We start from the raw sequence: 25,633 nt of genomic DNA, 5'->3' as shown, positions 1-25,633 counted from the left end.
TGATGGATCTTTTAACAATTAATATCATTATATACCAAATATTAAATTTGATTTTGTTTATTCTTTTCATGACTGTTCAAGAGACATTTAGTTTTCAGTATAGCACCAATGAAGCGATAGGTTTTAGACTTTTACAATGAGAGAAGGAAGCAATACTCAAACTGTTTTTTGTTGTGATTTTTGTTCGTTTCAAGCTTGATTTACATGTTCAATTTAAGTTCCAATTGTTTAAGATTTATTTACTCATTTATATTAGTTTCTACGAGATGCTTGTTTGCATTGGTTGTTTATATGTTTTTTAAAATTTGTTGATTTTAAGTTTAAATGGACTTTTCTTTTCTTTGAAAAACTTCTTTTTCGGAAAGCTTTTTTAATTAATCAGTATCAAAAACAAATTCTTATAATATAATAATATATAATATTATTTATTTCTAACCCACTTACATCAAAAAGATAAATAGTGGAGTAAAAACTGGAAGAAAAACGTTATCAAGTTCCGTTTTCTAGAGTTCTGGCTACTTTTGGACCGAGTCACTCCTTACTTTCAGTTCGTTAAGACGAACTGTTTGATAAATCGGTATTTACATGTTATAGGAATGACACTATTGTTCTTGATTTGTGTAAAACCGATTTCTCTGTCTGAATTCGTAGATAATTAGCTTAGTATCAGTGACATATAGTACTATGTTGGTATATTTTAATTAAATATTTAACATATAGAGTTTGCTAGGTTAGGTAATTTAATATAGTGCGTTCTAGGCGGCCTGCTTTCCATAGTTCTCTGTTATAATTTGTATAGTTTTTCCAGTAAAGTATTATATTCCCATCGAATTTCGGTATATTTCATTGGGATTAACCTAACTTCACTTTTTGGGTGTGGTCGCTATAAGACGCAAGTACCAATGAATCTTGTGAGTATCGGCCTTCAAATCACCAACGACGATTCAAATTATTTAAGAAAATCGCTAGAGACACTATTTATCAATTTTTTTAGCTTTTAAAAATACAATTATTGCCTAATGATCTAGTCATGACGGAAGAAATGCGGTTTAAATCTTAATAGAATTGTGTTTCTTATTTCCTTCTTCAAGATGGATAGTTCTGCGTAGTTAACTATGCTACTTATATTTAAATTTTAGATGGCAGATAAAGCATACCGCGGCAAAAATGAATTTCAGAAATCTGCTTTCCGGGCAATATTTATCTTTGTAGTAAATAGTAAGAATTCCAAGATCTATGGCCCTAATAATGTTTGAAAATAAATAGAATTAATGTCAACTAACCGTTTTTAAATTTTAAGACATAAGAACACCGCGTAAAAGAGCAAATTTCCTGTTTCAAAATTGGATAATTTTTGAAAATATTGCATCAGCTGATTGGTCACGTGACTTCCATCTGCTGCCCTTCCATTGTATTGAAAAATACATTTTAGTCTACCCAAAATTGGTAGGCTAACTTGTATGAACTTTGATCATTAATATTGACCAGCTCATCATATAATGTCAATCAGTGCTTTGCTGCAGGCTGCTGAATATTTGGACAAAAAAGACAAAGGTGAGAGTCAATCTTGCCTAGAAAATTTACTAGCAAGCTTTGTTTAACACAGCTAAGGCTATATCTTCCCATGATTATCCTGGTAAATTTATCAGTCTTTAAATAGCTTTACTAGCCTAAAGGACATTTCTTTTATGTTCATTTTGACACTGACTCCAATTAAGCTACACTATTTGCTACCCTTAAATGGTTTAAGGCTTAGCCTATTACAGGGCAGAAATTAGACAGGTAAAAGGAGATACCCTATAGCAAGAAATTTTCCAAATATAATAATTGCTGTCATTGCATTTGTATCCGAGTACCCCAAAGAGATCAAATACACCCCTAGGTTAGTCTATAGGCTATACAAAAGTTAGCTGATTTTTTTTCTGCCACTATCTAGCATTGTGAACCATCCTTGGTTTAAAATAAGGGTAAAATTCTAGTTTAGTGACTTCTTGCTTCATTTTCCTAACCTAAGCTCTTTCTGAGATAGCAAGAAGTCACTAAACTAGAATTTTAGGTAAAATTCTAGTTTAGTGGCTTCTTGTTGTCTTGGAAAGAGGCTAGATTAGGAAAATGAAACTTTCAGAGATGGGTCTACAGGCTAGAGTAGGTTATGTCCCAGGAAGGTATTTTGAAGTACCTACCTCTACTCCCTCTCCCTCTAGAGGGTCCTGACCTTTTTGTCCTTTAAAAATGTATGTTATAAAAGTGAAACCTTGCAAAACAGATCTTCTACTTGAATGAAGTACAACAGAATTGTTTTCAGCTTCACAAATTTGCTCAATCCCAATTTATAAGGTTTTAAAGATATGCAAATACATTTCCTAAATTTTGAAGAAAAAAAAAATTGATATGGCTCAGAATTCTACTCAAATAACAGAAATTGCATCTCCAGAATTAAGGTAAAAATGTTAAAAGGTAAAATGTTGTTTGTTGAATTTTCAATAGATATAGACCTGTCATGTAGGCAAATGTCAGGGCCCTCTAGACAGAGAAGGAGTAGAGGTGGGTACTTTAAAATACTTTTCCAGGATATACTTTAGCCTATAGACCCATCCCTGAAAGTTTCATTTTCCTAACCTAACCCTTTCTGAGATAGCAAGAGGTCACTAAACTAGGATTTTATCAAGTAGAGGCAAAAGAGGGTAGGGATGGCCCAATGTAATAAATAATTACACATTTAGAATTGACCTAAGCATTGGTTGCAGTATCAAATGGCATATTTCTGATTACATTCTTGTCTCAAATCAAGGAGCTGAGTTACCTGGTAGTTTTCTTAGCGCTACATTGACTACATATGAATAGATACAAAAACAGGAGAATTATTCAAAATTGATAGCTTACTGCCATAAGGGATGCATATCTTTGTGTATTTCAATGTGGTACACTTATGGTCCCACAACATTTGGTACAGAAGGTGATCTTCATCCTACAAAATTTTGAGAGGCAGTGGGAGCAAATTTTTTTCTTGAGCTGCTGGGGTTCCAAAAGGATTAGTAATTCCTGCAAAATCTTTAATGTGTTCTCAGAGTGAGTAGCTCAAATTTTTACTTTAGAGCCTTTACTATATAAAAGTTACACTACCTATCCGTAGAGTTCCTTCATATAGCAGTTCCAAGTAGGAGACTTCTATCCAATCTTTCCACTGTTGAAGCTGTATACTATGTAAGTGTTAATGGGAATGGTATTTAGGAACCCATAAAATATGCATAAGGGCAATCTTTTAGTTTCCCTTGAATAGGACATTTCATTACACATTTGGTCAAAGGTAACAACCCAAGCTTCAATCAAGTTGTAGTGCTCAATGGTGTTTGGTTTTTGACTTGGATAGGCTAAAGAAAGTCTCTAGTGAAGTGTAGGCAATAGAGCAACCAATTTGTTTGGTTTTGATACATAAAACCATCATAAGCTCCTGGTCAAAGCAAAAAATTGAACTCTTTTCAGAATGCCTTTCTTACATAATCTTCTGTAGGGTCTGTTTTTCTTTTTTTCAAATTCTCCAGATTTTCCATGATTAGATCTTCTTCAGAGTCACTAAGAGTTAAGATGTTATCCTTTTTGTCAATTGTATAGATAATTCTTGGATCTGTTTTTCTGTAAGTTAATCTGAAATCTAAAAGGAAAGACAAAAAGGAATACAAATGAAAATCAGTAATGTTTGGGCTCCTGAGGACACTTGCACATTCCTACCTAAGCAGCTGTCAAGATTTTAACAACTTCTAGATCACAAAAAAAAGGAATTTATGTGAAGCCATGTCATGTTATTTGATAATCTAAAAAAATAGTTTGGTAGTTGTAAAATTAATTGAAGCAACAGTGTTTCAGAATATGATATAGATGGTTAGGAACATGCTGGTTAAGATTGCCCAAAGACAATCTTTGAAAACTTTCTCTTAAGATTTAAACTTAAACCAAAGTTGCTATCATATCCTAACCTATTTAAATGCAGTCATTCTGCTTAACAACAATGTCTGAAATTGAATAGCCTGATGAAATTCTAGTTTAATTATTTTTGGCTAGGTTAGGAAAATGAAACTTTCAGTAATGAATCCAGGGCAAAAAAAAACATACTATGGGAAGGTATAGCCAAGCTTCTATGCTAACCCTCTTCTGATTTCTAAGTCTTATGAATTTGCCTGCTTGACAGGTAATATACCTATTGAAATTTTGACAAAACAACATTTTACCTTGATTTTCAGTTATCAGTGTCTTGAAAAATGCAATTCCTGTTATTTGAGTAGAATTTTAAGCTGTATGAATGTTTTTCCTAAATTTAGGAAATGTATTTGAAGATCTTTTAAACCTTATAAATTGGCATTTAGCAATGTTGTGAAGCTGAAAATAATTTTCTTGTACTTCATTTAAGCAGAAGATTTATTTTGCAAGGTTTTGCTTTTATAACACAAAGATTTTGAAGGTCATTAATAGTCACTGGCCTCTAGAGGGAGAAGGAGTAGAAGTGGGCACTTTAAAATACCTTCCTGGAACACACTTTAGCCTATAGATACAACCATGAAAGTGTCCTTTTCCTAACCTAATCCCTTTCCAGGATAGCAGAAAGCAGCTAAACTAGAAATTTACCTAGTAGCCTATATCCATGATATAGTATGTCCTTGATTTAGATCAGTGGCATTAATTTAGGAATATGTAGGCTAGTGACGTTTTTCAATGGAAATACCAAAAATGCATTTTTCAAAAAAAATGTCCCAAAAAAAATTATTTTTCAAAAACTAGTAGGAGGCACATCTCCCCCTCCAATTGACAACACTGGTTCAGATACTTTGTTCTAATATTAAGATCCTATGTCCCAGATTGGACAGAAATTTTTGAGTTTAGGCTCAAGCATATAGTATATATATATATTTCTGTGGTACAGTTTCACTTTATTAGCAGTACATTTAAAATTATTTGTTTCAGTTAGCTAAAATACACAAACTAATTGCATACATATTGAGAAAGTTTGGAAAAATCTACTGGTGAAATAATCTGATTTTTAGGTGGTATATATAGAGATTATACAGTGATTTAACTGTTTAGGTAGTGATTAGCTGTATGACTACTGGGTATCTTATTCTGTAATAACAAAAGAGTAATAGGCTGTTGTTTGATTCTCTTGTTAATGTTTTATTTTAAAGATAATTATTGCTACAATGGCACTCCTTTTCTTTGGCTCTGGGTTTCAAAATATGATTGCTATGATCTCAGCAGGATTTCAAGCCATTTCAGGGATCTTACTCAAATCTGATATAGATTTTACAAATCCTAGACCTTTCCTTGGGCCCTGCTTAAGTAGATCTGTTTTAAAAGATTTCACTTTTAAAACATGGACTACCCAAGGTCATCAATGACCTGTACTCTTAGAGATGAAGGTTCTTCAAAAGTCCTTCTGTGGGTATTATTGAGGCTCTGGATCCTTTCCTAAGGCTTTGTTCACCTAAGTCAAGTACTCCCAAAGATAGCTAAAACCACCTAATCTATAATTTTTGCAAAACATTTTAATAGAAAGTTTCTGCTTATTGCAAATCAAGTATTTTATTTTTATAGTGTAGTATACTAATTTTTATGCAGTCTTTGGCTATATTTTGGCCCCATTAGAGGTAGAGCAGAATCGACTACTGTCACAATAGAAAACGTTATATATAGAAAGAGTATCCAACAATATTATATCCAAGATAATCCACTCCATAGTTTCTGTAGAATGGGTTTTGTAATTATTGACTACAAATTGTATTTTAGTACCCATGCCAAGACTTTCAATTCTGGGTCATAATCCAAAGGATAATCTCAAGCTGGTGGCCTATAGTGTTCATGAAAGTCTGCAAGACATTGGTATGAATATGACTTGAGGTTGGAATGTTGTAGCATCTCCCTTTCTCAAAAAAGATAAAAAAGTACTGAAATAGGTTCAATGCAGAGCAGCCAAGATGACCATTTGATCAAATGCTATTTTATGATAATAAATGGAACCTGAAATTTATTGCACCAAATGTCTTTCAAACCACACCCATGCAATATTCAGTTCCTGACACTAGCTTATAGAAGAAAACAAGGAGATATAATTTTAACCCACAGAATTATATCTTATAACACCATTCTTGCTCTTCTTTCTCACCTCTAGCATTGATATCGATAAAAGATGATATGTTGAATATTTTCAAATGATTGGCTGTAGAATCTACAATTGGGGTTTTCAGTCTGATTCCAATTGAACTGCTTAGTCTTACAAGTTAGGGCCTTATTTTGAAGTATAATACTGCCCTTTCCCTTTCTTTGAATGTGGATGTTAGACATTGGCATTGTTTAAGAGATTTGCTGCTTCTTAGTAGATCCTGCATAGCCACAGGACAGTTATTGTGAGGGGGCGGTTCATTTAGTGCTTGGGCTGCTATCCTCCACTTTTTGTTGTCTCTAGTACCAATATGACTTGGTATTTATTAGAATCTTTTTTCTTTGTCCTTTTGCTGTATCTCTAGCAAGATGCTTCTCAGATCAGCAAAATCTGTGTCTGTGGCTTGCTTTCAGAAGAGCAAGATAAGATTTTGAGTCACTGAACAGTGTAACTTATTGCCAGGATTATATTGTTGTACAGATTTCTCCAGTGGCTTCCATGATTGTGATGAGCTCTTTTGTTAGGACAGAAGTTCTGTCTGATAATATGTTTGCTATATGGAGTTTGTTGTGCTGTAGCTGTCAAGGAAGCCTTTTTGGTTCTTACAGCTCCATTTGTGTAGACCTCTATTGTTTTGGAACATCATCTCCTTCTCAACTGTAAATAGTTTGACTATTTTACACTGTGGGTAGCCTACTAGTTTTTGTAATGTTATATCATGTACATGTTGGCTTTCATAGCTCTTATAATCAAGGGAGGACTAGATGGAGAATAGTGCATTCTTATCTGGATGTGCTGCCAATTTAGAATTGCTTCCTTGAAGCATTTATATGGCCTGATAATTGACTTTCATACTTCTTGTTGCCTTCTCACATATGACTTTTTAGATTGGGTGAAATGTTCAAATACATTGTACTTTGGTGAAGCATTGTACCAACTGACTTCTTGCCTTTTTGTGTCTAATTGGTAATCCAGCAATATCTTGCAGTGATTTAGTGGGTGTGTTGGTATAATCCTAGTACTATGTGTAGTGACATGTTTTGGATAGTTTCCAATTAGGCCAAGTTTGTATTCTTACAGGATCCTAATACTTCATTTGCATAATTTGTCTTGGGTAGCACATATTGCTTTATGAAATCTAATAGTGTTTTGAGTAATCCCACCCAATTTGCTTCACCAAGCCTCTTTGCTATGAGAATCCTCAAGATACAGGATTGTAAAAGTTGGTCTGTTTGTTGCTTCCAGGCTTGTTTGTTGTCAGCTATTATTCCCAGCAGTTTGCTGCTTCTTGCCAACTCTATTTTCTTTCTATGTATTTTTACTTTTTAATGATCCATCTTTTTCCTGCTAAAGAGCATTGCTTTTGTTTTCATTGCTTATATAGGGATTCGTCCTGTTTGTGAAAAATGTTCTAATTCCTTTACCAATAGTTTTAATTCCTAATTCAGTTCTGCTATGCTTTTTCCTGTTATCCATGCTGTGAGATATTCTGCAATTTCTATCAAGAGTATTACCAAATTCTTTTTTTTTCTATCTGACTTCTCCCCTATAATAAATCTCACCTTAATTTGCACTTTGAGATGATTAAGGTCCATGCTGGATCTGTTCAGTCCTTTTTAGATGATTAATAATGCTCAAAATGGAATAATAATTGTCAATGTGTTGAAGGCTCAGTGATACGCCATTAAAATCAATCAGTTGTTTGTTGGGTGGATTAGAGAATCCCAGTTGCATTTCCCTGGTTTGTTGTTCTATTCCACATCAAACTTTGATCTGAATAATGTTGTAGCTGAAACAATTACTGTTTCTTCACTGAGTTCATTCTAGTCATTGGTCACTTGTTCAGTAAATAAGTTTTTGCATATCCTGCCATTCATAGTCTGTTTAAAAAGCTTTATTGAATGTCTACTTGTTTGTGGGATAGAAATATTTCGTTTAAAAAGACTATAACTTGGCTAGCTAAGATATTTGAGGATCAACATCATATGACCACGGTAGCATTGGAATGCCAGATTTGGCATTATCAATTCCTCAAGTCTTTTTCTATATGGTGGGTTTTGGAGATCAGTTTGACACCTGGTTGTGTATATCTGAATTCCCTCAATCAGTTACCATGTAAATATACACCACCCATTAATAGGGTCAGATATAATAAGCTCAGGCTATACACAGATTAAATTAAAAAAACAAGTTTTTTTTAACAGAAAGTAAGGAGCGACATTAAAACTTAAAATGAACAGAAATTACTTCGTATATGAAAAGAGATGCTTCCTCATTAACGCCCCGCTCTTTACGCTAAAGTTTGACTCTTTCTCTTAACTCTACTTTTTAAAACAGTAAAAAAAACTTTAGCCTAAAGAGCGGGGCGTTGATGAGGAAGCATCTCCTTTCATATACAAAGTAATTTCCGTTCATTTTGTTTTAATGTCGCTCCTTACTTTCCCTTAAAAAAACTTGTTTTTTTAATTGCTCTCTGCAGATGAATAATTAAAATTAAATTTGCATTTTTTTTTTTTTTTTATTTTTTTTTGCTAAATGGCTTTCTCATAGTTTTGATCGAATGACTTGAGAAAAAAAGGAGCGGGGGAGGAGGCCTAGTTGCCCTCCGATTTTTGGTTACTTAGAAAGGCAACTAGAACTTCTAATTTTTTTACAAATGTTTTTATTAGTAAAAGATATACATAACTTACAAATTAGCATACGTAGTGAACTTCTGTGTTCTCATGTTTTTGTTACGTATACAAAGGGGCTCACCCCCTCGTCAGAACCTCGCTCTTTACACTAAAGCTTAAATTTTGTTCCAATTTCTTATTAATGGCCCCTGAATCACAAAAGCTGTAGAATAAATAGTTGAAATTACTAAAAATACTTTAGCTTTAAAAAGAGCAGGGTATTAGGAGGAGGTGAGTCCATCATATGCGTAATAATTTCTGTTCGTTTTAAATTTTAATGCTTCTCCTTACTTTCAGTTGAAAAAACTTTTTTATATTTATTTTTTTCATTGTATTTTTTTAAATAATGCTAGATAATCCTGCGCTCCCTTGATAAAAAATTTTCTTCCCCCATGACAAATTTCTCCAAGGAAAGTTCCCCCAACATATCCCCCTCTTATCAACTCCCCCCCCCCCCCAAACCTAAAAATCCCCCTGAAAACGTCTGTACACTTCCAACACTTTCATATGTAAGCACAAGTCAAAGTTTGTAACTTATGGCCCCTCCCATGGGGACTGTGGGGGAGTAAGTCGTCCCCAAAGACATAGTTATAAGGTTTTTGACTACGCAGAATAAGATGGCTATCTCAGAATTTGATCTGGTGACTTTGGGAAAATAATTAGCGTGGGAGGGGGCCTAGGTGCCCCAATTTTTTTGGTCACTTAAAAAGGGCACTAGAACTTTTAATGTCCGTTAGAATGAGCCTTCTCGCGACATTCTAGGACTACTCAGTCGATACAATCACCCCTGAAAAAACAACAACAAATAAACACACATCCATGATCTGCCTTCTGGCAAAAAATACAAAATTTCACATTTTTGTAGATAGGAGCTTGAAACTTCTACAACAGGTTTATCTGATACGCTGAACTTGATGGTGTGATTCTCGTTAAGATTCTATGACTTTAGGGGTTGTTTCTCCCAATTTTCTAAAATAAGGCAAATTTTCTCAGGCTCGTAACTTTTGATTGGTAAGACTAAACTTGATTAAAATTATATATTTAAAATCAGCATTAAAATGTGATTCTTTTGATGTAGCTATTGATATCAAAATTCCGTTTTTTAGAGTTTTGGTTACTATTGAGCCGGTCGCTCCTTACTACAGTTCGTTACCACGAACCGTTTGATATTAGTTCTTGAGTTTATTTCTTGTCAACAGTGGGCTTATGATACCAAATAAAGCATATTTAAAAATCTAAGACTATACCAGGCTCTATTCAAGGGAGGGGGGCTAGGGCTTATTGGCAACACTATCGATTAGTATATTCAGAATGACCAGTAAATGGTACATCGTATGATCATCTTTTAGCTAGCAAAGTTATCCATACATCAATAAATCTGCCACAACAGTCTTCTGATTCATATTCTACTATAGATCATGAATTGAAATAATTAGCTTGGAAATGAATAGTTTCCTCTTTGTAGCTCATTAGGGGCCTAGAGATTGCTTGCTCTTCATATTCTTTTAGTCCAGTAAATTGGCTTTCTATATCCCTTTTTAGCCTGGGAGGGTGTTTTCAAGCTTGTATGCCTGCTCTCTCCTATATCTAAGGCTTAACAAAATGTATAAAAGACTGGTTTTAACTTTTGAAAAACATTTCAGCTAGTCTTTGATTGAGTCAACTTTTCTTTTAATTCAGGTTTTAAAAACAATCTAAATGATTTGTCTAGGATTTTAAGCCAAGTTGAGACTTTTTTTCAATTTTATTTATTTTTGCAAGGTGTAAGGTGTGAAGCTAAGAACACTTTGCTTGGGCCTAGGAATGACATAGAATTTCTCCCTAATTTGTGCTGTAGATTTTATTTTTTTTTTCCTGAAAGTTTCAGTCTTATAACACAGAGGTTGTCACCTAAAAAATGGAATTTTGGTACCAATAGCTACATCAAAAGAATCGCATTTCAATTCTGATTTTAAATATATAAGTTTCATCAAGTTTAGTCTTACCTAAAAATGTAGAATTTTGTATTTTTTTTGCCAGAAGGCAGATCACGGATGCGTGTTTATTTGTTTGTTTGTTTTTTTTGTCGTTTTTTTTTCCAGGGGTTATCGTATCGACCCAGTGGTCCTAGAATCTTGCGAAAGGGCTCATTCTAACGGAAATGAAGAGTTCTAGTGCCCTTTTTAAGTGACCAAAAAAAATGGAGGGTACCTAGGCCCCCTCCCACTCTAATGGTTTTCCCAAAGTCAACGGATCAAAATTCTCAGTTAGCCATTTTATTCAGCGTAGTCGAAAAACCTTATAACTATGTCTTTGGGGACGACTTACTCCCCCACAGTCCCCGTGGGAGGGGCTATAAGTTACAAACTTTGACCAGTGCTTACATATAGTGATGCTTATTGGGAAGTGTACAGACGTTTTCAGGGGGATTTTTCGGTTGGGGGAGGGGTTGACAAGAGGGGGATATGTTGGAGGAACTTCCCATCGAGGAATTTGTCACGGGGGGAGAAAATTTCCATGAAGGGAGCACAGGATTTTCTAGCATTATTTAAAAAAAAAACAATGAAAAAATATATATGAAAAGTTTTTTCAACTGGAAGTAAGGAGCAGCATTAAAACTTAAAACGAACAGAAATTATTACGCATATGAGGGGCTCACCTCCTCCTAATACCTCGCTCTTTACGCTAAAGTATTTTTAGTGATTTCAACTATTTATTCTATGGCCTTTGTGATTCAGGGCTCATTCTTAATGAATTAAACAAGATTAAACAAAATTTAATTTTTGTTTATAAGCTTTTAAGCAAATTTAAGCTAAAGTTTTTTACTGTTTTAAAAAGCAGAGTTGAGAGAAAGAGTCAAACTTCAGCGTAAAGAGCGGGGCGTTGATGAGGAAGCAGCCCCTTTCATATACGAAGTAATATCTCTTCGTTTTAAGTTTTAATGTCGCTCCTTACTTTCAGCTAAAAAAAACTTTTTTTTTTTTTTTTTTTTAATCACAGATCAAGTCCTTTCGACAGGGAAAGAGTGAAGTTAGATGTTTTCTTCTTGGGGCGTAAACCAGGTTCTGTATCCATTTGGTGTGTTCCTGGCTCCAAGATGCAATTGTAACATTAGTGAATATTATATTTGGAAAGAGCATTCAATCTCCATTCAATTTAATCAAATAGTATATGTCCTTTTTTGCTATCTAATTTCTATGTTATGGAACAGATTTTTTACTTCCAGTCCCTTCTCTCCACTATGAAGGTTTTTGCGGTTTGTCTAAAACAGGCTTTAGTCATTTTCTCAAGAGCATATCTTAAAACACCTTCTATCTCTCCTCAGCTCAAGATCTAAACATGAGTATTGTGATCAAAATGATTATAAAAATTAACAAAATTACCTCCAGAGGTGAAACATTGTATGCAGTCCCAAATTGCAGAAAGGAGCTGTTTCAGGACAGTGACTTGAGAGATACAGTCTGTTCAAAGAATTGTAAATTTCAATTCAGAAATATACTAGAATTTTTAGTAATAAATGGTGGGAAGTTGGGCCCAAGCCACATGTGATCATTCCAGGATTATTTAGAGGGTAGTTCTAAGTGAATAAACATTAACTGCGAAAACTAATTGAATTAAAAAATGCCATGCAATTTTAATTTTCTGGAAATTTAGATTCAGTGAAAGTATCCAACCTTATTTGGTCTTTCATGAAGTATCCAGCTAGTACACCTACTGCTAGAGCCACTCATTCCATCATTACTACATTGAGACAAATTCCATTCCAATATCATGGACTATCGATGAAGCATTGGGAGCCTTATGATATTTTAGTGATTTTCAGTAGATGCTTCACTAAGATCATCTGCCTATGGATGGTTAAATATTAGATGACAGTATTGTAATATAGAAATGGTGTATTTTCAGTGCATGTACTCTATGTTGGTGTATATTTCTTGAATTTCAATAGAGTGTAAGTCAAATTACCTTAAGTTGAACCTACAAATTCTTTTGATAAAGTAATACTTATTAGATGGTTGGAGAAGTTTGAATTTTGGAACTAGTAATGGAAGCAGAATAATCAACTTACAACCTTTTTCTTAATTCTTACAAAATAAAGGCGTTTTTTCTATTTCTTGCAAAAACCTGGATATGTCACCATGAATGTATACATAGTTTTGTTTTGTGTGGGGGGGGGGCGCAGAAAAAAGGCAAGTTAAATAAAAATGTGGGTAAATTGGGACATTTTTAAGGGTCATCAATAAAATGAAAACATAGAAACATATAACAATAGACAAAGCTTTTAATTAAGACAGGAACTAAATAAAATTGTCCAAAAATATTTGGTTAAAGTGCAGCATTGGCAAACAACTGTAAAAGTTTTCAGGTGTGACTTTCAGAGTTTTCAGATGCGGTTTATCTTTATGTAGAACATTTATGCTGTTGTCTTTTATTTTTTAGTTGTTGTTTTTTTCCTATTGATTAGAGTTTTGGATGTGAAACGAAAATGTTTGCGCATCATTATTTATTTAGTTCCCTCTCTTAATCATATGTCTTAACCTGTTAGTATATTTTGCAATATTTTCATTTTTTTATCAGTGAAAGGGTATAGTAGTCTAAAAGAAAAAGGTTTTATAGGTTTTGAGGCTCAAACGAGCTCCATAATGTCTGTATACCAGTATTTGAAACTAAGAGAGATAGAAAACAATTGGTCCACTCATTTTTTCTTCAACAAGAGAGGGCCTTGGCTCATAATAGATTTGAAACACACATTTGATCTTTCTGTCCATCAAAGCTTTGTGGGCTGGGATTGTCAGGACAGCATAACTTCTGTTTCTCTTATGTTGATTGCAGTTGGTACTTTTTCTCTTGTGGCGATTTGAAGACAAAGGCACTAGTTAGTTATTACAGCATGTTAGACCACCCTCCTTTCTGTTTGAATGACTTCTTATATACTGTATGATGCCATGTGTGAGACTGAGATTTTCTGGGGGATGTATCATTTTTTATTAGAATGACTGATTACACACAAAATGTGCCAAAGCACTTGTCCCATGCAGTTCTGGGACTCTTGCCTCCTAGTCTGTGTTATCATTAGCATTCTTACTTTTACTGAGAGGCAAATAGACAGTTTGAACATGGAAAGTCATACAAGATGGTATGTATGTTTATTTCTTCTGATGTTCCCAGTTCAGCTTGATTTTGTTGCTGATAGTTGAACATTTAAAACACACCTTTTAAAGAAAGTTAAAGAAAATCTCTCCCAGTATCTTACAGAAGGTGCCATAATCTATCTTGAGGCTTTGTAGACAAAGAATAGGTTGCCAAGGACTTTGTTTGGTTTTCAGATCCTACAGAGTGATTACGGGTAGAGACTATGATAGAGTGGGGATTTGACTCTGGTGGTTGATTCCAATGGCTCTCCTTTTAGCTCGATGATAGATGGTAGAACCTACAAAGTGATTACTGGTAAAGACCATGATAGAGTGAGGATTTGACGATGGTGGTTGATTTCAATGGGTCTTCTTTTAGCTTGATGGTAGATACTGGAATTTTTTGGCAGCCTAAAAGGTGCTAGCTGTTGTGTTGTTGACTTGCTTCATGTAGTTGCCTCTGGGTAGACTCTCAAGTGTCTCTGTGAGGGACAGGCCTTTGACTGGTTTTTAGGAATAGTGATTTATATCATGCTGCTTCATCTGCTCTACCTTTATTATGAATCCCTTGATGATGGGTGACATACTGGAAAGAGACTTTAAAGTTCGTTTGTGCTTTCTTTTATTTGGCAGATTGAAGTTGATAAATGTGTCAACATCAGTTTCATATTTCTTATTCAGGAGAAGATAGGCTGATCTTGAGCCTATCACTGCTTTGTTGAAAGTTACATGATACAGTCTCTTAAGCCAATGATTATGGCAAGAATCTTGGTCGACAAAATGTAAAAGTCTTGAGAGTTTTATAGTGGCTGGTGTGTTCCACCAGAGAAGGAAAACAGGACATCCATTTGAGTTTTTATCTTATATATATATATATATATATATATATATATATATATATATATATATATATATATATATATATATATATATATATATATGTGTGTATATATATATATATATATATATATATAACGTTGAGAATAATTGTAAAACCGGCAATTATCAAGTTAAAAAGCACGTTTTCGTCAGTTTTTTTTTTTTTTTTTTTTTTTTTTTGTATAATCGTCTTTTTCTGTTGTGGACTTGAATTTAGTGTTCATTTGTTGTTGTTTTTTTTTTTTTTTTTTTTTTTTTTTTTTTTTTTTTTTTTTTTTTACATCATTGGGATGTAGAGTAGAACAATGGCTTGATATGAGTTGTCAGGATTGGGCATTGGATTTGAGAATTTATTATCTCAGTTGCAATTACTTTTTATGCTGTTGGTGATGAAATCTATACAGGAGATCAGGGACTCCAATCGGAGGTAGGGTCAGGTGTTCCCTAAAATTTGGAAAACATCTTTTCTTGTGTTTTCTAAAAAAAAAAAAAATGGAGCTGTCCCCACCCCTTGATTTAAAAAACAAATGGTTTGCATCTTGTTGATGGTGTCATAGGCACTTTGGAATTCTAGGAATGCTACAACTAGTGTTTTTCACTGGAGAAGGCTTCTAATATTGCAGTTGTTGAGTGAAGGATTGTTTCAGTTGCTGAATAAAGTTGGTAGAAGCCCCACTGGGTGTTAGGTATGAGCTATTGGCTCAGCAAAACCTTATGACATGGATATGCATCTTTTCCGAGAATAGGAAGGAGCATTATGGGGCAGTAGCAGAAAGGAGAGGGAAGCTTATTTATAAACTTAAAGATCATACCTAGTATAAATTTTCGAAAATGTTTCCAAATTCTGGTGGCACAAATGATAGCAAAAGCAAGTGAGTGTCACCAAGCCTGGGAAAGCTTTTGCTATCTTGGCTATTGATAGCATGTTTCTGTTCTGGGTAAATTAACAGATCTCTGAGAGAAGCAGATATGCATTTAATAAGGGAGGTTGTTCGGGGATAAACAAGATCAGATATTTAGAGGTAGTCTTTGGGTTTCCTGCATTGAGTTTTTCTGTAAAGCAGCTGATAAGGGCATTTGCATATTTTTTTATTTAGTTAAACAAAATTTAGTCGAGTTGGGAAATGGATTTTTATTTTATCTTTTGATATATATATATATATATATATATATATATATATAAGTAAGGATGTTGAAGAGCTATAGGAGCGCATCTCTCTCGTCTTGCTATTTTTAGACACCCTCCCCTCAACACTGATCAAAATTCTGAAAAAAAAAATTAAAAATTGTTTAAGATAGTCATAAAGTTTAGTTACCATGCCTCCGCAGATGCCATACCCTTCACAATGCCCAGGGCAAGGATTGTAAAATATATCCTCGTAAATTATTGTAAATTATTCATAATTACAGCTCAAAACGACCAAAAATTACTATTAAAGAATTATTGAAGTCCAAAACGAACAAAGATTTAATAAACGATCGTAGCAAACATAGAGGTAAGAGGTACTAATATAAATAAATCTTAAAACAAGTAAAAATTGAATTGAATGTTCAAGTCAAATTTAAACCAAACTTAAAGAGTCGAGTGACTCTCAACGTTCGTACTGTTCAGTGAACAGAGCAAGATCATTCACAAATCGGTTGTAGAGAACTACATAGTTTGTGGGTTGAAGGGACAGTGTTATTCATGCATTTTCAAGACATATGCACTCGGTGAAGTTGCCAGCTTTGTTGGACTTCTGATTTTCCCAAAAGGCTCTGTGGACACTAATATCTCCCACAATGACAAAGCGCTTTTGTTTTAGGCAGGCTAGAATTTCTTGAAAAGAAGATTTTTGTATCTTGGATAGTGCTGAGAGTATGCGTCCATATAACTGTTAGCAATTACTTGTTTTTCAAGCAAGAATTATCGCTTGAAACATAAATCTAAGATCTATCACTTTGACACGACACCATTATCAAAATATCTGAACTGAATTGCATAAGTTTTAATGTCATTTTCGATGTAAAATTACATTTGATGAAAGGCCTGCTAGAAATAATTAATTTGAAACAACTTATGGATTAACTTTTGTCAATTTGCTTGGGTTGTAAATTCAAAATTTTTATTTTTTATATTTACTTGTTTTTATCATGCAATTAGGTGACTTTATTATTTGTGCCTTATAAGAAAATTTTACAAGAATCAAGTAACTAGCCTTACAAATACAGACCACGTGTACTGCACCAGTGGAGACATGGACTCATCAAGTGATAGTGGAAGTAGCTCAAGAAGTTTTCAAGATAAAGCTCTGGCACGATCATGGCCAACATCTGGAGCCAAACAAAGAAAAACTTCAACTTCTGAGTAAGTGTTTCCTTTTATTCTTTTCTCTTTTTCTTCTTTTTTAGATGAGGTAGAAGTTGCAAAGACTAAAGTATTTATCTCTCAAGTTTAATATACTGACCAAACTTGAGGCGGAGCTGTCCTTTTTTATAATTTTTTGATAAAATATGATTTAAAATAATGATTATTTTGCCTACTCTCAGCAGTTATCAATTTTTTTACTTGGTACAGAAATGACATCATATTCAACATAATATCGCTGATTTAATCTACCATGACTTTTTTTTCGTGTCTAGGGAATAATGTATAAAATGAATGAGTGCTAATAGTAAGGGAAGGGCTCATTTGATTGCGAGCTCTGAATCCTAGTTCTTTTTAAAAGGAGCAAAACCAATCGGAGTATCACCAGAGACGGCTATAGGGAGGGAAACAGAGGGGGGCAGTTGTTCTGGGCGCAAATTTTTAAATAATGTAACGGCTATAATCATTTTGTGATTTTTTAAATTTTACAAAAAAAAAGTAGAGGGCGCAGTTAATAAATGAAAATAATTAATAAGTTATTCAATCTGTGTGATGGATGTAACTAAGGTAGTTTTATTGCCCCCTTGAACTCCCAAACACTTAAATTTATTCTACGTTTACTGTGTGTTTTCCCCCGAAAGGGTATTTATGCAGTTTCGGAGCTTGCTGATTATGAATATATGGCTTGGTGTACAAAATGAACGTCCAAAAATCCCATTGGTTAAGAACACAAGTGAACGTGTCACACCTTGCTGAAATCTGAGTCGTACAGGCAACGTTTTATGTAGGTCAATTAGGCCCGTTGATTTATGACTGTCCTTGTGGCTGCTCTTAGTCAAAGCACAATAAATACGTAATTCACAGGTGGTGTTTGTTCCACCATAGCTGATATTTAACTGTTTCTGAGCTTGTTAATTATAAATCAGCGTCTATTTTGGAATCGAGAACTCCATAATCAAAAATCATTAAGTATGCATTTTACAGGTAATATCTAGTTTTCATAAAAGCTGATAATTAAGAATTCTTGATATTGTTGGTTACAAATCTCAGGCTGACGTACGCTTGTTGGAAATCAACCTTATGTAGGAATTGTTCTATTCGTATGGCGGGATATCCCAAAATGTGACCCTTTAGTTCCACCAGGCAAAAAGTCCTATCATGAGTATAAAGCTCCGTGTCTGATCCCCTTTGGCAAATATTGCGTACAGTCCGTTAAGGACCCCTTTTGATCAATAGTACGTTTGCTTTGTCTTTAACCTCTTTGGTCAATGGGGCATGTACTCAGTGTTCGTACCCATGTTGGTAAACAGTGTGTGCGACTAGATAAAACAAAACTAGTGATTTTTTTATAATGAGATTGAATCTGTTATGAAGATTCTTGGTTGTAATGTCAGTTATTGGCCTTTGTTCTAAAATTCTTGGAAACTCTTGGAGCTTCATATATTTAATATTGAAGAAGACAAACGAGAGCTTTAATCTTTTATTCACACAAATCCAGTATGAGGAATACAAATGACTAATGCATTGAGATCTCAAGACAATTGCAAATCTGCTCGGTTTGCAACTCGGGCACAAAAACTACTGCTGCTTTATATACGAGTGGGACAACAAAGACAGGAAAATAAACCCTAATAAGAGAATAAATGGCCTGTTCGGGGAAAAGTGTGGTTTGGGGAGAGAATGTGGCAAAGGTTCTTCTTGTCGATTTGAAAAATGTGTATCTACCTTCACTGAATATTAAGTTCGGTCTATCGAGATTTTTATGAAAGCCATGGGTAGAGCACCAGATTTGCGAAATAATTTGCCAAGATTACTGAAATAAAATTTGAGGAGAGAATATTTGTAGGGCCTTAAATAATGAAATTAGTGGCTAATCAACTTTTCCATGAATTATTGAATGGCGCGGGAAAAATGGCACGACTCTTAGAAAACCAGCCAGAAAACTCTTAGAATATTGTACAAGAGCCACGTTACTGCAATCCTAGTACAATATAGGATATCACTCATGTCAGTTGGTATATAATTCCTGAATGACTATTTGGTTTGTTACCCAGATAATCCTGGTAATGTTAGTGATAAAGATGGAGAAGAAATCTACCAGGGCATTTCTCTCAAATAGAAAAGCGTTATCAAAGCAAAGGGAGGACTGCAATGTTGTCCAACTGCTGCCAAAATTCGCTAAGAAACGTTCCTCAGGTAAAATACTGCAGGAAAACAGGACGAAAAAGCATTTACGTAAACCAATTTTGCATGGATACTGAGGCCGATGGAGATATTCCGAAATTAGATATGTGCTCAGGAATGAAGTATTTTCCGGAAACAGAGATGCCTTACTGACAACTATAAATAGCTTAAATTCAGAGCTCCATGTAGCAAATTTATTATTCGTATATTGGAAAGGAATGAATTTAAATGGAAGAGACTGGTAGATAAAATGTATTTTATTTTATAATGGTCCAATATATCTAAGTTAATTGTAACAAATATGCTCACATTGGAAGCTAGTATTCCTTAAATGTTTCTCATGTGAGTTCGTTTTAGTGAAGTATTAAATAAAAAAAACGAGTTTTTTTTAAATGAAACTAAGGAGCAACATTAAAACTTAAAACGAACAGAAATTACTCTGTATATGAAAGGGGCTTTTCCTCCTCAACGCCCCGCTCTTTACGCTAAAGTTTGACTCTTTCTCTTAACTCTATTTTTAAAACAGTAAGAAGTTGCAGCCCCTCCTACAGGGACTGTGGGGGAGTAAGTCGTCCCTAAAGACATAGTTACTAGGTTTTTCGACTATGGTGAATAAAATGCCTCTCTCAGAAGTTCGATCCGGTGACTTTTGGGAAAAATGAGTGTGGGAGGGGGCCTAGGTGCCCTCCAATTTTTTTGGTCACTTAAAAAGGGCACTACAACTTTTAATTTCCGTTAGAATGAGCCCTCTCGCGACATTCTAGGACCTCAATCGATACGATCACCCCTGAGAAAAAAAAAACAAATAAACACGCATCCGTGATCTATCTTCTGGCAAAAAATGCGAAATTCCACATTTTTGTAGATAGGAGCTTGAAACTTCTACAATCAGGATCTCTGATTCGCTGAATCTGATGGTGTGATTTTTGTTAAGATTTTATGACTCTGAGGGTGTGTTTCCCCCTATTTTCTAAAATGAGGCAAATTTTCTCAGGTCTTAACTTTTGATGGGTATAACAGATTTTGATGTAACTTGTATTATTTAGATTATATTATATTATATATACTTATATTATATTACCATTTTTTAGAGTTTGGGTTACTATTGAGCCGGGTCGCTCCTTACTACAGTTTGTTACCACGAACTGTTTGATAACTGATCTAGCAGTTATCATGCTATTATAACTGCTAGATCAAGACCCAGAATTAGACGTCTTGGGTTCTAATTTGGGAAGGTTTGCTAAATGAATTAAGATCGTTTAAGTTTATGAAGTCGTTCTATTACTCTCAGTCATCTAGTTGGTATCTATTTTTTGGGGGGGGGGGCTGGCAGTGTGTGTATGTCGGCGTTTCGTCGTTTTTTCTTTTGCGCAGTTTGAGATCTTGATGCCCACTTAGTTAAGCTCCTTTCGGTTTCTTCTCTCTTATTTTACTTGAATTGTTTTTGTTAATGTTGTTTTTAGTCCATTACTGGCTATAGCGCCTGGGCATTGTTATTAACATGTTGTTGTTTTTTTTTTATAAATAAATCCAATTATTATTAGATTTCTTTGGGAGAAATCTGTAAGATAGATATGTAAGTTTTTTGGGTTGGGGGTTTTCCTTGGCCAAAATAATGGCGCTTTTCCAGGATTCCTTGTTGGGGATATGGATCGCTGAACAAATCGGTGCTTTTGAGGAGGCTAAGAGAGAAATGCGGGTCGGAAATTTCAGGGGAAAGGGACTTGGTTCGGCTAGTTAGTCTTGATAGACTTGATCAAATCTATCTCGCCTGTCTTTTAGGTCGGTAAGGCTGGCAGCTCCAAGGAAGAAGAAATAAGGGATTTTAACCTTTATATAAAATCCTTTCCGATCATTTATAAAAAGTCTCGACTCTTAACTTCGAAAGATATGATACCAGAATGGACAGACTTATTTGAATAGTGGCCTGATGAAAGACATACGTACACGCGGAGATTCCGTCTCGTTGTATTTTAATTAATTCTACACTTGAACAAACAGAGCAATCCATTGTCTTCCTCCATATGATTTAAAATAAGAAATCGTTAGAAACAGAAACGGCAATGAGTTTCACGTAAGCTGTAGTAATTCTGGGAAAGATAGGAATAGAAAATAGGGGAATGAATTTCAAAATACCATTGTACGGATATTCGATTTACAAGCATATTTTCTTGTAAGTTAAGAGATTTTAATTCTCTTATATAAAGATTTTAAGGGGCCTGTTACTAACTTCTGTAGCAAAATTTAAGAATTGACTCGTTATTCAGGAGCTTCCGTCTGTAAGGAAAGTTATTTTCAAGGTCATTAACTAAAAGGAAATATTCCCAATAACTTTCATTGGGATTCATACAGTAATTGTAAGGGTAGGGGGGGGGGGTAAGGATGGAAATTGGGGTACTATAAAACATGTTGTCAAGCCTGTGTAAGAAATTCAATTTCAGTTTGCGCAAGAATTTACTACAAGGCAAATCCTACATGCAGGGCCGTATCTAGGATTTTTCGTTGGGAATTAGAAAACGCATCAAAGATTGTTTATATTCATTTTGATACGTTTTTTTTACGAGTCGGAAAATATTTCGGGGGGCTAACCCCCACCCCTTCCCCTCCTGGATACGGCCTTGTCTGCATGTACAACCGGAAAAAAATAATACTGTATTATCTTTGGTGGGCAGGATAGTATACAAGAAAATATCTCCGTTTAGGTAATGCTCCATATACTTTACCTTTATTCAAAGGTCATTTTTTGCAGTTATTAAATTGGCAAACACGCTATAAAAATAATCCTGCGCCATTTGCACTGAACAAGGAACAGCTCTATCATTATAAGTGTTGAAATTACAAGATAAGACTTTTTTCTGTTGTGAAACAATCCTTAAATACATATAATCATCCGGAAAAAGAGCTTTTATGATTATTTTAATATATTTCGTACAATCTCTTCTCCAAATAATCAATTTAAATATGTATGTATGTATGTATGTTTGTGTGTGTGTGTTTGTAAACACTGAGACAGTAATGTAAATATAGCCACCATGTCTAATTTCCCATATTTGTTTGACATTCATTTACGTCAAGATGCTTGTAGTGTTAATTTAATCGTTCTCCTGACTTAATATGTACTATCCATGCTGATTAGGTTTTATAATAATGCCCGGTCGGTCATATTGCCAATAACATTGCCACTTCCATTATTATCTGATAGCTACAGACATAATAACATTTTTTTTTTTTATTTTTTCAGTCGAGTTTCTCATAACGAGTTGGAAAAAAGTCGGTGAGTGCTAGAAAATTTTATTTCTATATTTTGCTTTAAAAGTGGCGTATTTATGAAGTCTTCGGGAGATTCTGGCTAGAGAATCTTAATTCAGTAGCCAAACTCAAGCCTTGCTTTTCTTTATTTTTGCGTGTTGTAATTGCTCACTCGCGCGTTGTATAACTCTTGTTGTCGTTATTTAATATTGCCTCACGAGTAGAGGAAACTGTAGAAGTGATGGATAGGCGGATTTTAAGGAGCTGCTTGTAAAAATAATAATGAATTACAACATAGTATGAATAAGTATATTACTAATCTGACAAGTACGTCAATGAATACACTAGTTTTGTCAGATAGTTTGAATACACTTTCAAATAAAATGTTTATACATTAAGAGGGTGATTGCACTGCACTGGACTGCTTTTTATTTGCTTTTTTTGTAGTGTTTGCATTACTCTGTCATCTTTATTTCTTTCTGTCTTTCTTTCTATTTGTCTTTTTTTTCCTGCTCGTATCTATGAATCTAGTCACGCTCTTGTCTAAGAAGACCAGTGCATTCATTGTCTTGATTTTGAATGTATTAACAACCTTATTCGTGCGAGGATTTATGAGTCATCCATTTTGTGGGTTGCTTCTTTTCATGAGTCAATATTGTGTTGGGAAGACAAGATTAAGAAAACACTAGGAATTAAGTTGGTAGTCTTTTTAAGGGTCTAATAGGGAGTATAATGAAGGTGTTCAGAAATTTGTCTTTTAATATATCTGCCTGCCAGTCGGTTGTATACTAGTCTATATAGAACACGAATTACAATACTCAACTGAGTCCATAAGAAGCTTAAACCGATACAATTAGACCCAGGATAGGAGTTGTAATATCTCTCTGTATCTCTCTTTCTCTCTCTCCCTCTTTCTCTTTCTCTCCCTCCTCTCTCTCTCTCTCTCTCTCTCTCTCTCCCTCTCTCCCTCTCTCTCTCCCTCTCTCTCTCTCTCTCTCTCTCTCTCTCTCTCTCTCTCTCTCTCTCTCTCTCTCTCTCTCTCTCTCTCTCTCTCTCTCTCTCTCTCCTCTCTCTCTCTCTCTCTCTCTCTCTCTCTCTCTTTACTTTTGTTTTGAAGGGGATCCAATTATAAGGATGATTCTTTTGTAGCCATTATACATTTAGATTGACATTTTCACTTACCTGTGCTACCATCAATGTAAGCACAATAATTCATATGGTATTCCATTAGATAATTGGTCATGGCGGAGTCATTTAGTCTAGTCTCTGGTCCACCAGCTGAAGAAGGGCCTAATCAAATCTGTCTTCACTTACATATATGCAAATAATCTCGTTTAAGGGGAGGGGGGGGTATTATATGCCATGAAGTATTAAGGTATACTTCCACAAAGTGTGGATAAGATAAATAGATTGTATGACCAATCTGTCTCTTTATAGTAAAAATAAAAAAAAATGGAGGTATTTACATCGACACTGGAAAAGCAAATTTAGCAGGAAGATACTGCTGGAGCACTCGGAGACCTATTAAAGTGAAAAACGAAGTTTTTACTCATTCGAAAAGATCTACTGTCAAGAAAGTCTGAGGAATCAGTACCTAAAGCTACTTTTTGGCTATCTTGAATACTTTTGATAAAACCATTTCTATATTCCTCTCCCTACTTCCACGTTTTTGTTGTTTATGTGGATTTTCAATAGAATACTAAGACCCGCGAAGATTCTCGTGCACAACTTCAATAGCCAAAAATAAATAAAGTTCTGCTTAGCTAAAGCAGTTCAAAGGATTTGTGAACATTCCGTATTTGATAAAAACAAATTTGAAAAGCTCCAATATTGAACTGTCAGAAGCTGTAAAAAAAATATATTTCTTTCCTGAAGACAAGTTTCTTATTTTTTTTTTAGTCGTGCCCACCTTCGTACGTGTTTGGACAAACTCCGTGAACTTGTACCGATCTCTGAAACAGCGCGCCATACTACTTTAGGCCTACTCACGAGAGGACGACTCTTCATACAGGTAATACTTTCAAAGATTTGTTTCATTTTCAATTCTTACATTGTCTCTTATTTATTTTTATACCTGACAAAGTCAGCTATAAGACACTGGTGTCAAGATGACAATATTTTTCAAAGCTATTGGGCTGAATTTGTACAAGTAAGGAGGAATTGTTTGACTGGGTACATTTCTGAAAGCTTGGCCGCCAAATTATAATTTTACTAGCACAGATTATGAAAATGAGACTAGTTTGTCAATCAATGGTGAATAGCCCCTGGAAGTGTTTTAGGCTCATGGCTCTAACATAGGAAGCGCACCCAACATGTGGTCAAGGTGAGAGTCAGGCACTTACGCATGATGGGGACCTTCCTGGCCATGCCCACCTTTCCAAATTTCGAATTTTTTTTTATTTATCCACTTACCATGTCACCTTTGGCATATTAGCCTTCCTGGACATCATGTTTACACAGCAGATATCCGGGGACATGTGCTAAGTCATGACAGGAAATCACAACCTGCAGAAAGTAATTAGTGCTAATGACAAAAGAGTCGAAGAAGTAAACAACCTGAGGCCAAAGCTGCACATGGTCCTCCACTCAATCTCTTTCTAGCTTCAATATTTACTTCCTTCGATGGATTCCCTGTTTCTTTTAATTTAGTTCTTATCTCCTTTTCCCGCCCCATTTGAGAATATACTGCATGTCGTTTGACCCCAGCTGAATTAGCAAAAACCACAATTTTGCCAACCTATCATCCATCATATGTGGAGCGTGGTGTAACCAACTTAACCTTTCTTTTATTTATAGCCCTAGAAAATAGGACCGAGTTCCGTATCCTGTTACCATGATTGTTTGATACGAGGTCATTTAAACGAGCTCCTGAATCTATCCTTAGACAGCTCCTCTGGAAAACATCTAACATATTTTCCTCCCGAATTTTAGAACTACCCATACTTAAGAGCTGTAATTGACCACTGTTATCAGTATGGCTTCTAGAATCCTTATATTGGTTATAAGACTTGTCCTCCTATCCTTCCATTTTTTTTTCTGCGAG

At 34.7% G+C, this 25,633-nt stretch overlaps 1 protein-coding gene across 1 annotated transcript in view; it reads left to right on the top strand.

Annotated features, from left to right (window-relative positions):
* Nucleotides 1–1,327: 1,327 nt before the first annotated feature.
* The window catches only part of LOC136025166 (max dimerization protein 1-like), a gene marked incomplete in the record, with an annotated part of 42,175 nt that continues 17,869 nt past the window's right edge, over nucleotides 1,328–25,633 (top strand). The window contains 4 exon segments of the mRNA XM_065700929.1: nucleotides 1,328–1,554; nucleotides 17,022–17,157; nucleotides 22,583–22,615; nucleotides 24,490–24,601. Coding sequence (XP_065557001.1) covers nucleotides 1,500–1,554; nucleotides 17,022–17,157; nucleotides 22,583–22,615; nucleotides 24,490–24,601 — 336 coding nt within the window.

The sequence above is a fragment of the Artemia franciscana genome, chromosome 3 (genome assembly GCF_032884065.1).
Source record: "Artemia franciscana chromosome 3, ASM3288406v1, whole genome shotgun sequence".
In the NCBI taxonomy this organism is placed as follows: Eukaryota; Metazoa; Arthropoda; class Branchiopoda; order Anostraca; family Artemiidae; genus Artemia; species Artemia franciscana.
The sequence above is the reverse complement of the archived record's forward strand: the minus strand, read 5'-3'. Positions and strand labels throughout refer to the sequence as shown.